Source organism: Musca autumnalis, unplaced genomic scaffold, assembly GCF_047663935.1.
Source record: "Musca autumnalis isolate F117 unplaced genomic scaffold, ASM4766393v1 scaffold_1, whole genome shotgun sequence".
Classification (NCBI taxonomy): domain Eukaryota; kingdom Metazoa; phylum Arthropoda; class Insecta; order Diptera; family Muscidae; genus Musca; species Musca autumnalis.
In genome coordinates this window covers 284,197,490-284,216,410 of record NW_027411644.1, presented here as the reverse complement: position 1 = coordinate 284,216,410, position 18,921 = coordinate 284,197,490, and the positions used below count along the sequence as shown (strand labels likewise).

Sequence of the window (18,921 nt, the reverse complement as noted above, 5' to 3'; positions counted from 1 at the left end):
CTACTAACTCCACTCTCAAAATGGACCATATGTAGTCCTTCCTGAACTTGGAGTTCAAATATATGCAAGCATATAGAAACTGCTACAATAATTACAACAACAAATAAAGCTTCAAAATGATCTTGGAACTGTTCTTAAACTGCACTTAAGTACAATTTTTGAACTTTTGTGACGGAGATTTCTGAAGGAGTTGCCCGATGGAACTTGACGTATGTTTGTTTTGTTTTCATACATTTTACGTCAAATAAATGGTGGTAGAGTTGTTTATCATGACAAAAAACTCTAATATAAACGTAGTCTTAAATTCGTAAAAATTACGCTAACCAAGTCATATTCACAAAAATTTAACGCCACACATTTTTCTTTCTAAAAAATTGCATTTAAAATTTATTTATTTATTTATACAAAAATACAATAACAGTATATACTAATAAAATTATACATATATATAGGAATTCAGTTCAGGAAACAGTTCGTTACAATGATCCGGTCCGATAATTGCCAGCATTTAAGTCGAAGTTAAAACATTCACCGTAGTTCCGAGCAGCATTTTATTGTGGAAGACGTTTCACTTTATCCTCGTGATAAATGAGTATGTCCTTTACACTAACATTGGGTAGGTTTAACAATTTCTGGAAATCAATAAGGTCACGATCCATGGGATAAATCAAGGGAAGGTCATCTAAAAGAAGAGAATCAAAACCGAAACGGGTATTTACATCACGACGACGTTCGTCGGAAATTATTCTCGTTGCTTGAATGTTGTCATCGACAGGTGTGATGATGACCAGTAACTGCATGGCAAGACCCTCGACACGACCACGTGGTATTAGAAGACGATGAGGCAAAAGTGTGGTTTGGCCAAACAAAGGATTCATGGTTAAATCATCATTACCTTGCATGGCGCGCATAACACGTTCATATAATTCCGAGTAGGTAGTGACATCACGTCCCGTCCAGGTTATGTCACGGGATTTACGTTTAACGGCATTACGACCAATTGTCAAATCCACATCAACAATATCTAGAAGTAGGGCATTTCGGCGTTGTTCTTCGGGAGTCATCACACGGCCCAAGGCATCAAATTTGGGTACCATTAGAGTGCGTACAACAACACGCTGATTACGTTGTGAGGTGAGATCAAGATTAATGACAAATGATTTGTGGTTGAGGCGAGGCATACGACCAATAACAGTTCTTTGCGATTTTTCCAAGCCACCATCCCTTGTATTGAGCAGATTTGTTAGATCCACATCAACTTCTTCCACATAGGTACGGAAATCATCCACTTTCACATTGTTAATGGTCACTCCATCAAAGGCAATTTCATCTAAATTCCGTGGTCTTCTTAGCTGTTGAATTTGTCGCTCAATGGTATTGATTGTGTAACGTAGCAGCAGTTGGGTAATGGGAGTCTCAAGAATTTTAGATATTTGACCACCCTCTACATATTCCGAGAGATTAACAATTTCCTGTAAGATTTCATTTAAAATCAAACGATCGATTTCTCGAATAATGATTTCATCATCTAGTCCCAGTTTGCTGTAGTGCAGCTGACGTTCACTAAGATGTGTTATGGTCTGTTCAAGGGTTGTCTCAAGACGTTTGGAAATTTCTTGCATTTTTTCAATAACCACGGCTCTTGTGCGTTCATCCAAATGGAAATCTTCCAACAAAGTTAAATCGAAGTTGTCCAAACGACCTCCTTGGATTCTGTTCACATCGTAATTCAAGTTGTCCATTCGATTTATTTGACCGATTCCTCGCATAACATCCACAATGTTGTTACTACCTTGGATAGTACGTTGCCTCGTCAACATTTGGTCCCTTACATTGTCCACCACTGAATGGCCAAGATTTTCCCTTACATCCACATTGTTGGTATTTTTCAACAGACTGACCCGGCCAACATTTTGTTGTTGTGAGATATGTTCAACATTTAGACGTGCCACTAACTGTTGCAAGTGATGCAAAATTAATTGACCCATGCGTTGTCGTCTATCATCACCGGTCGTTCGATCAATACTGCGTGGCATACGTCGTACTTCATCAGTCCGTTCGCCTTGCATAATCTCATTCAGGGGGACATTACGAGTTTTACTGTTGAGTAAATTTAATCTTCTGCCGCTGACATGTAGCAAACGGTCATCATCCACTGATGTTGTGGGTAAGTCATTGTCGTAGTTTCTACGATACATCATATTGTCTTCTCTATCCACTCGGAGATTTCGATTCATTTCCACGTTTCTATCCATATCAAGATTTCTCTTCAATAGAAGATATTCGTCCCTTTCACGATTTTGCACATCGATATTTCTATCCATACCAAAATTTCTCTTCATTCCCATAAATCTATTCGCTTGAAAATCTCTTTCCATTTCAAGATTTCTATCTTGCACTCGGTTAACATCGTACTTTGTATTCGTATCGCGATTCAAAATACCCCTTTTACCATAAAGCAGACCAAGTTTTGTGCTGCCAACATGTTCCCGATTCAGTCGCATCAGTTCATCATCATCGCTGTCTAGGCGTCTAATTGGTATATCTTGATTCATTCGTATATCATTGTCACGACGAGTCTCACGGACATCCATATCGCGTCTGAGTGGCAAATTCTGTGGAAAGAAATGTTTTAGAGTCATTGTATGGGAGTAAGGTAATTTTAATAAGTTATCTGCCTATAAACATACTAGATACAAAATCGAAGCTGTTTGGATAAAGTAGATATACTCTCCAGCCTCTTTGGATGTTGTAGACACATTTACCACATGGTTTGGGTGGTTTAGATATATTATCTGCATTGTTAGAACGGTGCAGATGCAATATCCATTACGTTTGGATGGTGTAGATACATTATCCAAATGGTTTGGATAAAGTAGATACATTACTAGCATTTTTTAGATGTTGTAAATACATTATCCACATTGTTTGGATGTTTTATATACACTATCCTTATTGTTTGGGTGGTGTAAATATATTATCCACATTGTTTGTATAAAGTAGATACATTATCCGCATTGTTTGGAAGGTATATATACATTATCCACATTGTTTCGATGACTCAGATACATTATCTTGTCTGTTTGGATGGTATAGGTGCAAATTCCTCACTGTTTGAATGGTGTACATACATTATCTGCATTGTTTGAATGGTGTATATAACTATCCACACTGTTAGGATGGTGTAGATACGTTATCTACATCCTTAGGATTGTGTAGATACATTATCCACATTTTATGGATAGATACACTATCCTCATTGTTTGGATGTTATAGATACATTATCCACATTGTAAGGATGGTGTGGATAAGTTATCTACGTTATTTGGATGGTGTAGATACATTATCCACATTGTATTGATGGTACAGATACATTATCTAGCCTGTTTGGATGGTGTAGATATATAATCCATATTGTTTGGATAAAGCAGATACTTTATCCACTTTGACAGGATAAATTAGAGTTGTTTATATATATCCAACTTACCATATCTCCTCGGTTCATTATAATATCATCCCGTCTTAGAGGTTCCACCCTATCGCGATTTCTAAACATCACATCCTCATCTTCATAGCGTCTTACTGCTTCCACTCGATCCATTATATTTCTTTCACGATTCAGGAATGTTGATCGCCGCCCCAAGTCTTGTTCTTCATTCGTAATCACATCACGATCCAAATTCTTAAATGCACGCGACTGTTCCACAACCAGTTCATCCAGTAAAATATTAAGGAATGATCTCACACCAATATCTTCCGATAAGTGACCTTGGCTATTACCCATGGGAATAATACGCAGTGACATGTTCTCTTTGTTTTGATCGAACATAATCAAACGATTGCCACCCATGGCGCCTGCCTTTTGCATAGCCAATTGTTGATGCAGATCACGCCATGGCATCCACAGTTGGGACTTATCAAAGATACCAACTCCATTACCACCGAAAAATGGATTGAAATTCAGTTTGGCATTGCGACGCAATTGAGTAAGATCGAATAGGCTAGGACGCACGGACACATCATTTTTAGCAACCATTCCAATTTGGTTAGTATCTCTTTCCAAATTATCCACAGTGCGTACCACAGAATCGTCGAGGTAATATCTGGGTAAAATTTCATAAAGAGCTGGAACAATTAACATTTCAGTATCGGCACGATCTTGCAGGGCCAACGTTAGGGCATTTACAAAGAGCACGGGATTAACATAGCGACGAGCATAAACCGCCAATTTTTGCAGCCTTTGGAAATCACGACAACGAACAAATAGACGATAGAGTCCTAGAAGTTGGCGTATATGCACTTCATTCGTATAGGAACACAGTACGTTGCGGTCTAGGATGCGATTGTTACGTATCAAATCCAAGACCATTAGCATATCATCGTCAAGGGGCTGTAAGGAAGGAAGTATTGTAAGGATTAACATATTTCATGACAAATGCTTTGCTGGCGCTTTAAAGCAAAACATAATTTAGAACGACACTCAACGGACCGATTGTGTCGAGGCCTTTCACGCCCTAAAACAACAACCACATGAAAAGATCTCAAAGTGATGCCAAGTTTTTTCTTGAAGTTTATATGTGGTTGTTGTATACAGACCATGGCGGACCATGGAAGATCAGCTGTTTTTGCCGCTGTACCTGTATTATTGTGCCGTGATACAGACGCTCAACAGAGTGATTTTGGTTGGTGCATGAGGATCTTCAATACATAGTAAAATTCATCTGAAGGCCGCGGTACATACGGTCCGTTGAGTCGCGGCCATTAAGGATATGTTTACAGCTCGGCACATACGATGCGTTGTGCGTCGCGGTACAACAACCACATGAAAAAAGTGTAAGTGATGCCAAGTTTTTTGAAAAACAACAATGTGGCTGACGCATTAAAGTTAAACATAATTTAACTTTTTTGGGACAACGTGTGTCCCAACGTGTCACTAAACGGACCGTATGTGCCGAGGGTGTTACATGCGCTTTGGTAGGGGGTCCTTGTCCTTATGGGCACCGGCTAGTTTGGTCGCCTCTCTGGGTGTGGTCCCAACCCATTGCCCCTACTCCTGACATGTACCAATTAAACAAAGGAAAACTACACACACTGACACTGAATTAACACCAAGATGCATCACCCCCTATATTACCCCCAACTGTGACCCATACACTGCCCACCCAACCATGATCACTACCTCCTTCTGTTCCACTTAGTGACCCCACACGCCGCCCACATCACATCACTTACCTCGTCCTTTAGTCCTCTATCGAAATATCTAACACATCATCTTTTAAAATCTTTATAAAAAATCAAACCATATTTATTGTAATTTTAATCCTAACATATAATTAAACAAACATACCAACATTAAACATATGAATACTATTACTAATAAATTTTCTTTTCTTCAATTTAACAAAGATAAATAGATAATAAAAATAGAAATGATAAAAAAAAGCAAATTTTTCGTTGTTTTAAATATAATCCTAATTAGGAATTTTTAAAATTTTGGCGGTTATTTACCAATTCAACACAAAAAGCGAAAGGTCTGTTGACCAATAAACATGTACCCTGATGGGCCTATTTTATCGTTCTATTATACTGAACATTAACATAAAAAAAAATAAATCAACACTCGCAAAGTGATAATAATCGGAATCCACTATGACCGTGGTCTTAAATATCAATAATTTCAAACATTCAAACCCACCCTAATGTCCTCAACAAAGAGCTCTTTTATGAAGGAATCGATGGGGAACAAATTTTCAAAAAAAAAAAACTAAACTTTGGGAATGCTGAAACAAAGGTTTAAAAATATCAAAAAAAAAAATATAATTAAAACTAAATATAAATATTACGACGTCAATCTTAAATAAACAGAAGAAATATATTAAATAATACACTAACAATAATAACTAATATGAAGAAAATAAAAACATAAAAAAAATGGATATGTCAAGGGAAATTTTCTATTTGCATGTAATCTGCTTGTTTTTTTTGGTTTTGACTCAATTGTCCTTATAGGTTGTCAATTTATTTCTTTTGGTTTGATCTCCAATGATTATTCACATCAATGTGTCTCAAGGCCAGTTTTCTTGCTCTTTGACCTCAAATTTTCATAAATCAAACAAATCTGCTTTCTAATTTCAATGATCTTGCCAGGTGCGCGTATTGGAATTTCACTCACAGTAAAATTAGAACAGCTAGCTGTGGACACTATTTCGTGTCTTGGATAATGTATAACAGGTATAACAATTCTGTGGCGTTGAACTTGGAAATAATCTTGGCTCATAGGTGGCGCTCAGCCGATGTTTTTAATATAGGGAAATATAACTTCCTACCTTATACCAAGTGGGGTGTTGTCCAGGATGGTTTTAGTTTTACCAATGTCCACTAGATACCACTTGTACAAATTTTCGAGCCGGTAAACATGTCCATACAATTTGGCTTGCCTATCAAAAATGTATTCCAAATAAATATTTGGCTTTTTTTTACAAATTTATATTGATTTCCTATTACCTTTTAACTTTCGCCAGAATTCCTATTAAGTTACGGATACAGACTGCTGACCAAAGCTCTCTTCCATAAACAAAACACCACCTTTTCCTAATTTTAAGTATATAATTAACACTTTTTTCAACTTTAATACACACATTGTTCTCTACCTTTTAATCTTGATATGTTCACTTTATTGTTTCTTATAGATGTTATATACTTTTTCAATTATCTTTTAACTCATATAACTTCACTATTGACTGCAATTAAAAGGTTTTATGTTCAACGCCACATTAAAACTACTAACCTCTCTTTAAGGGCTACTCTCTTTTATAGACTTTTCAGTGCGCAGATGTAACTTTCCACTGATGGACATTTTGCAGACGGACACCAATACAACACCCTTTATCCTGCTCTAAATTTGCATAAAGTGTCCCTTTCTACTGCCATTTTCAAATTAGGTTTCACTCAAAAAAATGAGAATCTAATTTCTCTAAACTGCCATTTAAGAGAACACACTGTACCGGTAATACAGTATCCCTACTTGGCCGTATATATGGCTGGCAACCCCTATCCATGCTATCGCACCTACGTGCATGACATTCATAGCCAATTGACGTCTAACACATCTGACATTTTTCATTGTTTGTTTTTTCATTTGGTGGTATATCGTTCATTGTCGAGAAAAAAAATTGATTTTACAAAAAAAATAATTGATTTACATTTACTAACCAGATTTTCTTTTTCTTTTCAGGTATTCCACATGTGATGGAGTGCAGGAAAGTACCCAAAATCTCAGTGAACGTGTTCCTGATGGAGTTTGGACAGCTTATGTACTCCTTCACATGTGGATTTTGTTTGCTGAAAAATTCAATCCTGGCCACCATACCCAGGCATCAAGGGTGTATAGCTATACAACAACCAGCGGCACCCCAACGATTGGCATAACCCCAAAAAAGACAAATTCTGTGCCACAACGAATTGAATGGGTGGAACACAATAAAATTTCCACCCCCAGATAACATACACAACAGGCAACAAAAATTTGCCCCACCAACAACACCTAACCCTACTAACAAGGCATGGCTAACCACAAGAAACAAAAATAAGGTTACCCACAGCAAGTGCCTACAAAAAAAACAAAAACACTAATATTTTACTAACTTTTAGCTCTTTCTAGCTTCCTCATCTTTACTGGCAAAATCGGAAGCTAGGAATAATTTAATTTGGCCGTGGTTTTGAGACCGCCACGAAGGCAAAATGGTCTCCCCTAAGAAACCCTCCACGCAAAATTTTTTTTTTTTGCTGTCCAGGACCGGACTTGGCTTTTAGAGGGCCTCGCAACAAAACTCCCTCACTGGCAAAGGATGCCGTCAGTGATGGTGTGCGATGGGCCTACAGAATCTATGCAGCATATGGTGAAACAAACCCAACGTGGGGAATTCTCACGCCCTGAGATAAGCCGGGCATAGTAATTAGGGAAGTATTTAGATATCTTTTGTCTTAAGTACCGATACTTGGTGACTGGTTCTTTTCCTTTTAGGTATGGGCCTTCTGAATATACGTTATCACCGACATTTTGGACATTCCTAAGAATGAGGGAGGGATTACTTCGAGCCATTGGTTCGGTAAGTTTTATATAAAGATGTGTATAAAATAGTTAAAAAAAATAGGTGTATAATTACAAAGGGGTGTATAATCAGGAGTAGGGTATAATTAGATGAGGTGTAAAATCAGATGTATAATTATTAGGAGAAGTGTATAATCAGGACATTCACGAACATTAAAAATCTTAGGTACTTGGTCTATCACAGCTATCAAATCATAATATTGCACTATTAAATCGAACTTAAATACTATTAGGACAACACAAACATAAATGCTTAGTTCTAATAGTATCACAGGTTCGGTTCCATATTGCACATTAGGATTTAATATCCTTTACATGATAAACCCCAATGGGATGTCCTTTAAGATCCTCCAGTTCGTACATATTGGTCCCCACGGGCCTCACAATCCGACATTTAAGAAATTTTTTGCAAAACTTTGCATTAATATTCTTGGCAAAGTCGGATTGGACCATATTTCGCCGATATACTTCCTGACCTGGTCTAAATTTCACTATTCGGGCCCTCCTGTTATATCTTTCCGAGCTCCTGTCATAAGCCTTATGGAGGTTTTCTTTTACCTTGTCCCTAATCATCTCCAGTTTTTCATGCCTTTGTAGATCTTTTAACTCATGGTCTGTCATCGAAATTAGCTTCCGCGCCAGGTTATAGTCGTGGCCACTGGAAAACATGTGAAATCCGAATAGTGCAAAGAATGGCGTCATTCCTGTTGCAGAATGTACCGAATTACGTAATGCACATTCGATTTCGTTCAAATAGAGGTCCCAGTCCCTGTGATCCTCTTCTAGGTATGTCCTTATTGCGGTGATTACAGACTGGTTCACCCTCTCAGAGGCGTTGGCCTGGGGGGAGTAGTAGGCAGTCTTTAAATGGGTAATTTTGTACGACTCGATCATATGCTGGAAAGTTTTTGACACGAATTGGGCCCCGTTGTCACTATGAATAACTTCGGGGACCCCAAATTTGTGAAATATTTCTTCTATTAGAAACTGTACAACATTTGCCGCTGTGGCTTCCTTCATGGCCTTTAAAAAGGTGAATTTAGAGAAGTGATCGACAGCAATAAAGATATATGTGTTCCCTTTTTTCGATCTGGGATACTTTCCCAGAAAATCTACATATAACTTTTGGAAGGGTCTGTCTGTAACCACTTCCCTACCGATCTCCGGCATTAAATGTTGGTTACTCGCTTTTGCTTCCTGGCATTTTTGGCAATTTTTGATATACTGCCTGACCTGGCTTGCCATCCTGGGCCAATAAAAAAACCTTTTGATCCGTTCCAGGGTTTTAGATATTCCCCCATGACACGCCGTAAGGGATGTGTGGGCCTTGTCAATAACTTCATGAGTAATCGCTGTTGGTAACCAAAGTTTCCAGCGAAATTCATCGCCTATTATGGGATCCGGAAGAGTCTTCTTATAGACCATTCCGTTGTCTACCTTGAGATCGAGCAGTCTTTGGCTATTCTCATTAATAGTTTTTATAAGATCCAGGTATTCATCGCTCTCAAACTCCGTTGTTTCAAAATTGAGGAATTCTTCCATATTCAGTTCATTTACCTGATTATCTACGGGAGCTCGAGACAACATATCGGCAACGACATTGTCCGACCCCTTCCTATGTTGGATCTCGAAATCGTAGGCCTGTAATTGGAGAGACCAACGGGCTAATCTACCACTTAAGTCCTTTAGGGACATTAGCCACTTTAAGGAGGCGTGGTCGGTTATCACTGTGAAGGGCATCATCTCCACATAAGGCCGGAATTTTCTAATCGCCATCACCGCTGCCAAGCACTCTTTCTCGGTCACGCTATAGTTTCTTTGACACGAGTTAAGTTTTTGTGAGTAGAAGGCTATAGGGTGTTCTTCCTGATGGTCGTTTAACTGGTAGAGAACGGCCCCTATGCCATACTCAGATGCGTCGCATTGTATGTAAAAGTGCTTGGTAAAGTCTGGGTGCCGTAGCACAGGAGCTGACGTTAGGGCCTTTTTAAGATTTTCGAATGCTTTTATGCCTTCTTCACTGATCTCGAACCTTTTCGACTTTTTAAGACTATCTGTTAGTGGAGCTGATATCGTTGCAAAATCCTTTATGAACCTGCGGTACCAGCCCTCGGTTCCTAGGAAGCTCCGAACTTCGCGTGGATTTCTGGGTACCTTTATGTTCCTAATTGCTTTGATCTTATCTGGGTCCGTTTTAAGTTTACCCTGGCCAATGATAAAACCTAAATACTTTAGTTCCTGAAAACAAAATTGGGATTTCTTCATCCCTATTGTTAAATTAGCCTTCTTTAAGCATATTGCCACTTCGTTTAGGAGTCGAAGATGTTCTTCAAACTCACTCGAGATAACCAAGAGGTCGTCCAGATAGATGAATACGTGTTCTTTTAAGCGCTGAGGAATGACCTTGTCCATCAGTCGGCATAAGCGCTGCGCTGCGTTACAGAGCCCGAAAGGCATTACCCTGAATTGGTATAATGGCCTCCCGGGTACTGTAAACGCAGTGCAGGCCTTGCTTTCCTCGTCAAGTTCGATTTGCCAAAAGGCATATTTCAAATCGACACTACTAATGAAATACGTTTCATCTATCCGGCTCAAAATCCCATCAATATTTTGAAGTGGGTATGCGTCTTTCACGGTTAATTTATTTAATTTGCGGGCATCGAGACAGAACCTGTTCTTCCCCGGCTTTCTAACTACAGTTGTACGATTACTCCAAGGGCTCTCGCTTTCTTCTATTACATTGAGCCGGAGCATATTATCTATTTCCCCGTAAACTATAGCTTGGACAGCCGGGGACAACGGATAATGTCGATCCTTTACCGGTTCTGCTCCTTCTACTAACTTTATTGTGTGTTTTTCTAGAGTAGTTTTACCCAAACCCTTGTCTTCAAAAGTATCAAAATTTCTAATGACCTCATTTAGTTGTTGCTGTTGTTGGGGTGACAAATTGTGGGGATTAAGTTTATATGCTTCATCTTCTAAAATATCCTTTTGCACTTTTTCTATATTAATTTCATTTACCTCCAGATCTTTGGGTACCAAATTATATGATTTCCAAAAATCTATGCCCAAATACAATTCTCGTTCAAGGTCAGGACAAAGGAAGAAATCCAAGGTTCTGATTTTATCATTATATTTTATATCTAATTTAACTTTTCCAATTATTCTATGTTGCTGGCCAGAGGCAGTTTTGACGTTGGTGAATAGAGGTTTAATAGCGACATCTATGGATTCTATAAATTCCCTACAACCTTTTCCAATGATACTAATTGAGGCCCCTGTATCTAATAGGCCCCTGATTTTTACACCTTGAACCTCTACCTCGGCAAATAAACGTGGGTCAGAATTAGTACCAAATTGCTTTACTGACTCTATGACCAATCTCATCTCATTATGCTTGTTCTTGAATTTTTGGCGCATTTTCTTGATTTTGGAATCATTTTCTTTTGGGACTTGACTATCTCCCATTATCCTTGCTCTGACTTTATCATAATTTTCTTTTCGCATTTCAAGTGGGACATAATGTCTCATATTGGGTTCATATGACCCGTTATTAGCTTTAGAAATATGGTCTAATATAGATCTCTGGTTTGTAACTGGACGATATTGAACATTCTGAATAACCTTTAGGGGTTTGCAGTTGGACGTGGCCCCCCCGTCATGTCCACGCCCCTGTTCCGGTTTCCCTGTTGGCATATGTCGCATTGCGGGGTTTTAATTCCAGGCTTACCGCATTTATAGCAAAATAATGCCCTGGTTGTTGCTTCGCATTCGCGGAAAGTATGGCCAGATTTTTGGCAATTCCAACAACTTATATTTAGGTTTCGTTGTCTCCCTGCTTGTAGGGCAGCAATCTCTTCAAACCCCTCTTTATTCTGATAAGTCTCTTCTTGGTAATAACTCCCGTCAATCTCTATTTCATTCGCCTGTCTCATCGGTCGAGATGGTGGTGGAATGTAAGCTCTATTTTCTCGTCGAAGAAAATTTTTTTCAGCTTCGTTGCATTCCACACGAAGTTGTTCCACTGAAGAGACCTGTATGGGATAAACAATTCGACTTACGTTTTCCCTAATATTTCTCTTCATTATTTTTATCACGTCAAACTCTGACAGTGGTTGAACCAACTTCGCCCTCATCTGACCCATGACATGAAAATACGTATCAATTGACTCACTGGGCTGTTGTCTCCTTTGGGCCAATTCCGTTATAAGCTCCACATTGGTTTTTGAGGATTGGTATTGACTCAATAAACTATGTTTGAGTTCATCCCAATCATGGAATTTATTAGTTTTCTCAAATAGCCAATACCACGACGCAGCTCTTCCAGTAAGCATAATGTGAAAGTCGCGTATCATTTCAGTCCACGGGATATTGTATTGGCGTTGGAAGTACTCTACACGATACACGAACTCTTCGACTGAGAGTCCTGACGAGCTACCGTCGAAATGGAGCCCTAGCTTGTTGATTCTTATACCAAAATTCGGGTCAAATCGGGTCGGATTATTGTTTTGTACCGGACCATGCCTTGCCAAGTGGTTAGAAGTGGAATTGGGCTGTGGGTTTGCATCTTCCCTGTTAGAAGTTACTCCCATTGTCCCGTTGATAGGATCTAAGGATGTGGGGTCGCTATTTAGGTTTGGAACCTGTCCTGTCAATTGGTTTGAAATTAGATTTAGTTGATGAGTCACCAGTCTGCTAGTAGAAGCTACATTTTCTGCACTATTAGTAAACCTTTCTGGCCTTTCAGGTCCCTGATTACGACTTACCCCATTTCCATTCCCTTCATTTATCGCCTTGGTCAAATTGATTAATGTTTTCTTTATCTCATCCATTTCTGATTTCAGATTTTGCATTTGATTCTCCAAGATTCGCTGACCTACAAACGTTCCCTGTGCAGTGGCTTCATTTTCCTGAGGACCACCTTCTGGTGCCCCATGCAAAAAAACTGGCCCTAACGAGTTAGTAACTGGAGAGCCAACGTTGATGGTCGCTGACAAATCCCTAAATTGACCCGGGTTATTTGCGTTACCTTCTGCCATCTCCAGGTTAATATCGTCTTTCTTTTTCTTATTTTCAATTAGTAAGGATCTATTTAAATCAAATGTTTCTGGTCTATCCCTTTTTCTATTCAGATCTTTCGTTTTGGAACGCGTTGATAGATGCATCCCCAACACAACGGTTACAATTTGAACTTCCCTACTAGTAATTCAAAAAACTATCTACTATTTTAATATATGTAATTATTATTCACTAAAGTTCACTTTTTCATTATTAGCGAGGACTTCTGGACGAGGTGTGATATGTGCGGTTTTTCTTGGCCTTTCAAGGGGTCTATCTGGACGGTGATGCATAAGACAACATTAAACATAATCACTAACAAAACTCATAATTTGCGATGTGACACGATGCATCGTTGTTACGAGTACATCCTTAACTATTCAACATGGACAGATACAACATATCCTAACATATTTCTAGGACGGCTATCTAACGTTTGAACAGGCTCACAAAACAAATACACTAACACTAACATTCAAATTTTTTTCCCAGAAAATGATTTGCAAACTACCCCGGTGTACTTTCTCCCACGGTAGGCCAAATCCTTTCCTGTTTTGAATATAGTCATTCCCCACTTTCGCCCCAGTATTCCAATATGTTTCACTCCATACAACAGTCTGGCTCATGTCCAGACTGGCTATGAAGCGAGAACACTTTGGACACTGAAACTCGAGTAGGAGACTTTGGGCTATTTCATTTTCTTTAATGGGCTATTGCCGAGTGTTTTGGTGACATACACTCCGACATAACAACCGATTTTATATCTGGTTAACATTATTCTTGGGCGCCATATTGTTACATGCGCTTTGGTAGGGGGTCCTTGTCCTTATGGGCACCGGCTAGTTTGGTCGCCTCTCTGGGTGTGGTCCCAACCCATTGCCCCTACTCCTGACATGTACCAATTAAACAAAGGAAAACTACACACACTGACACTGAATTAACACCAAGATGCATCACCCCCTATATTACCCCCAACTGTGACCCATACACTGCCCACCCAACCATGATCACTACCTCCTTCTGTTCCACTTAGTGACCCCACACGCCGCCCACATCACATCACTTACCTCGTCCTTTAGTCCTCTATCGAAATATCTAACACATCATCTTTTAAAATCTTTATAAAAAATCAAACCATATTTATTGTAATTTTAATCCTAACATATAATTAAACAAACATACCAACATTAAACATATGAATACTATTACTAATAAATTTTCTTTTCTTCAATTTAACAAAGATAAATAGATAATAAAAATAGAAATGATAAAAAAAAGCAAATTTTTCGTTGTTTTAAATATAATCCTAATTAGGAATTTTTAAAATTTTGGCGGTTATTTACCAATTCAACACAAAAAGCGAAAGGTCTGTTGACCAATAAACATGTACCCTGATGGGCCTATTTTATCGTTCTATTATACTGAACATTAACATAAAAAAAAATAAATCAACACTCGCAAAGTGATAATAATCGGAATCCACTATGACCGTGGTCTTAAATATCAATAATTTCAAACATTCAAACCCACCCTAATGTCCTCAACAAAGAGCTCTTTTATGAAGGAATCGATGGGGAACAAATTTTCAAAAAAAAAAAACTAAACTTTGGGAATGCTGAAACAAAGGTTTAAAAATATCAAAAAAAAAAATATAATTAAAACTAAATATAAATATTACGACGTCAATCTTAAATAAACAGAAGAAATATATTAAATAATACACTAACAATAATAACTAATATGAAGAAAATAAAAACATAAAAAAAATGGATATGTCAAGGGAAATTTTCTATTTGCATGTAATCTGCTTGTTTTTTTTGGTTTTGACTCAATTGTCCTTATAGGTTGTCAATTTATTTCTTTTGGTTTGATCTCCAATGATTATTCACATCAATGTGTCTCAAGGCCAGTTTTCTTGCTCTTTGACCTCAAATTTTCATAAATCAAACAAATCTGCTTTCTAATTTCAATGATCTTGCCAGGTGCGCGTATTGGAATTTCACTCACAGTAAAATTAGAACAGCTAGCTGTGGACACTATTTCGTGTCTTGGATAATGTATAACAGGTATAACAATTCTGTGGCGTTGAACTTGGAAATAATCTTGGCTCATAGGTGGCGCTCAGCCGATGTTTTTAATATAGGGAAATATAACTTCCTACCTTATACCAAGTGGGGTGTTGTCCAGGATGGTTTTAGTTTTACCAATGTCCACTAGATACCACTTGTACAAATTTTCGAGCCGGTAAACATGTCCATACAATTTGGCTTGCCTATCAAAAATGTATTCCAAATAAATATTTGGCTTTTTTTTACAAATTTATATTGATTTCCTATTACCTTTTAACTTTCGCCAGAATTCCTATTAAGTTACGGATACAGACTGCTGACCAAAGCTCTCTTCCATAAACAAAACACCACCTTTTCCTAATTTTAAGTATATAATTAACACTTTTTTCAACTTTAATACACACATTGTTCTCTACCTTTTAATCTTGATATGTTCACTTTATTGTTTCTTATAGATGTTATATACTTTTTCAATTATCTTTTAACTCATATAACTTCACTATTGACTGCAATTAAAAGGTTTTATGTTCAACGCCACATTAAAACTACTAACCTCTCTTTAAGGGCTACTCTCTTTTATAGACTTTTCAGTGCGCAGATGTAACTTTCCACTGATGGACATTTTGCAGACGGACACCAATACAACACCCTTTATCCTGCTCTAAATTTGCATAAAGTGTCCCTTTCTACTGCCATTTTCAAATTAGGTTTCACTCAAAAAAATGAGAATCTAATTTCTCTAAACTGCCATTTAAGAGAACACACTGTACCGGTAATACAGTATCCCTACTTGGCCGTATATATGGCTGGCAACCCCTATCCATGCTATCGCACCTACGTGCATGACATTCATAGCCAATTGACGTCTAACACATCTGACATTTTTCATTGTTTGTTTTTTCATTTGGTGGTATATCGTTCATTGTCGAGAAAAAAAATTGATTTTACAAAAAAAATAATTGATTTACATTTACTAACCAGATTTTCTTTTTCTTTTCAGGTATTCCACATGTGATGGAGTGCAGGAAAGTACCCAAAATCTCAGTGAACGTGTTCCTGATGGAGTTTGGACAGCTTATGTACTCCTTCACATGTGGATTTTGTTTGCTGAAAAATTCAATCCTGGCCACCATACCCAGGCATCAAGGGTGTATAGCTATACAACAACCAGCGGCACCCCAACGATTGGCATAACCCCAAAAAAGACAAATTCTGTGCCACAACGAATTGAATGGGTGGAACACAATAAAATTTCCACCCCCAGATAACATACACAACAGGCAACAAAAATTTGCCCCACCAACAACACCTAACCCTACTAACAAGGCATGGCTAACCACAAGAAACAAAAATAAGGTTACCCACAGCAAGTGCCTACAAAAAAAACAAAAACACTAATATTTTACTAACTTTTAGCTCTTTCTAGCTTCCTCATCTTTACTGGCAAAATCGGAAGCTAGGAATAATTTAATTTGGCCGTGGTTTTGAGACCGCCACGAAGGCAAAATGGTCTCCCCTAAGAAACCCTCCACGCAAAATTTTTTTTTTTTGCTGTCCAGGACCGGACTTGGCTTTTAGAGGGCCTCGCAACAAGGGCTTAAGTGATGGCAAGTTTGTTCTCGAAGTTTTCATGTGGTTGTTGTAACGCGACACTCAACGAACCGTATGTATTTGGCCCCTAAGGGATTTTCCATTTATAAATGGGTTTTTTATGGAAGACCACTGTGCCATTTCGTCAATCCCACTTACCCCTATATACATATTTTCATCGGTAACACCATCGATATTAATCTCCAAGAGGAGGCGATCTTCCAATGGCAACTCAACCTGTCGGAGTATGTCTAGAATGAATTTCTGACGAAGTAATTCATCTCTGGACATGGTATAAAGGCGGCCAATGCCTATATGAAATATTGCAAAGAAAGGAAAAAGGATAATTAGAACTTTTATTTAAAAAAGAAAACAAAAAGTATTCTATTACCATTTTGTGATCCTTGAACTACATTTAAATTTAGCCTTGGACGATCGATAATCACACCAGCGGCGGCAAAGCCGACTATACACAAAATTACTAAAATATTTCTCATCTTCTCGCTTTACTATAAGGAGCCCACCACTCAAACGTTGTAAACACTTGAAGTGACTACATTTCTCAGCTGTCGAAATTCCCTATTTATACTCTGCGACTACTGACTAGTCCATAGAGTATCATCTTCGAAAATTGTTATCATTATCAGGTTAACAACCATATTTTGTTTTTGACAATCGTGGGAGATTTTTTATTACTGTTTTCGATTGATCTGCATTACTACAGTATTTACGACAGTGATAAGCAGCAAGAATTTCGATTGCATTTCCCCCATTCCCGGTTGTTAAATGCGCTCCAATGGACAATGAATTGATAATTTTAACAATTACAGACGTGCAAATAGTAAAATCGTATCCCCTTTAGGTTAGGTTGAGAAGATGGGCGATGAAATCGCCAAATGTCCGTAGGGACAAAGGCTGAAGTGCCAAGTAGGCACGTTGAGCGCTCTAGTCTGCATTTTTCTGGAGGAGGTTATATCTAAATTTATTATTAACTAGCAAACCCCGGTCCGCGTTGTTGGCCCGTCCTAATTAGTTTTATTGACAATTTTTTATGGACTTTATGCTTGACAATTCAAAAATAGATATTTTCTACTTTACTTCTTCGGCCCATTGTCAAACCGATGAGGATTTTAAATTTATCAACAGATTTTGTCTCAAACCTTTCTTCTCTCTTATGGATCAAATGAACAAATAGGGGTAGGTCTTTAATTTTTTTTTCTTTTTTTTTTTGGGGTCAACCTATTATACATACAATGAAGTTTAATCATGGTAATCTAACAAAACCGACTGCACATTCATCGTATGTAGGAATGTAAAGCGGCCCATACACTATCAAATTTTGATGTCAATATTTGTAGTAGTATGTGTACATTTTTCAAAACATGTGAATGTGTGTGAATTTTATGGATTGAGGAAAATCAAAATAGTTTTGATTTTCAAAATGAACCCCAGTCAATCCGATGAACATGGTTTATTTTTAAAATCGTCAAAAAGCAATTTTGAAACAAGGAACTTTGTTTTTGTGAAGAAATAACAAGTAAAAAAGGATCAGTCAGCTTTGCCGACAGAGATATACCCTCAGCCTGTGTGAATTGAAACACTTTTTTTCCAAACACGTATATATTTAAGGGGTTTTGACAATTTTAAGCGTATGAACCGACAAATATCGCGTGTACTATTTTAGCTAATATTAGCTAATATTATGCCGGAGGTACCGGAAGGAGTGGATCTACAAGTAGCACCTTCGAATTTCATCTAATATTCCAATAAATATTACGATATGCAAAATGTAGATCAACTCAGTATTTGGTTCGGGAGTTGTCGTGCTCTCCAGCCACTACATGGTGCCATAGAGGGTTTTTACACTTTTAGGGTTGTTTTCTCAAGAAGTATAGACTTGCCCCTGAAAAAAAAACGTTTACCGTCGTAACTGAGGCAGTGAATGAAAGTTGCTTCAACAAAAATCAAATTGATTCCAGAGCAGTTCTTAAAGTGAACTCATCCAAAATATTGTTTGGGAGGCACCCGAAGGAGTGGACAAATGTAGTCCATATTCAAAGCTGATATATATTTGGTAGATATACTGGTATGGGC

The 18,921-nt window shown here is 37.9% G+C and overlaps 1 protein-coding gene and 1 long non-coding RNA gene across 2 annotated transcripts; one reads left to right on the top strand and one right to left on the bottom strand.

The window, feature by feature from the left end:
• Nucleotides 1–357: 357 nt before the first annotated feature.
• Nucleotides 358–17,384, bottom strand: LOC141389659 (fat-body protein 1-like). The gene is made up of 4 exons (XM_073961497.1): nucleotides 17,219–17,384; nucleotides 16,987–17,138; nucleotides 3,488–4,390; nucleotides 358–2,615 (listed from the first exon to the last, which is right to left on the bottom strand). The coding sequence occupies exons 1-4, from the start codon at nucleotides 17,322–17,324 to the stop codon at nucleotides 552–554; spliced, it is 3,225 nt and encodes a 1,074-aa protein (XP_073817598.1). The 5' UTR covers nucleotides 17,325–17,384; the 3' UTR covers nucleotides 358–551.
• Nucleotides 4,844–16,968, top strand: LOC141389660 (uncharacterized). Its single transcript, XR_012409135.1, has 5 exons — nucleotides 4,844–7,590; nucleotides 7,651–8,108; nucleotides 12,955–13,155; nucleotides 13,243–16,593; nucleotides 16,654–16,968. It is a non-coding gene; the product is annotated as an uncharacterized lncRNA (long non-coding RNA).
• Nucleotides 17,385–18,921: the final 1,537 nt, after the last annotated feature.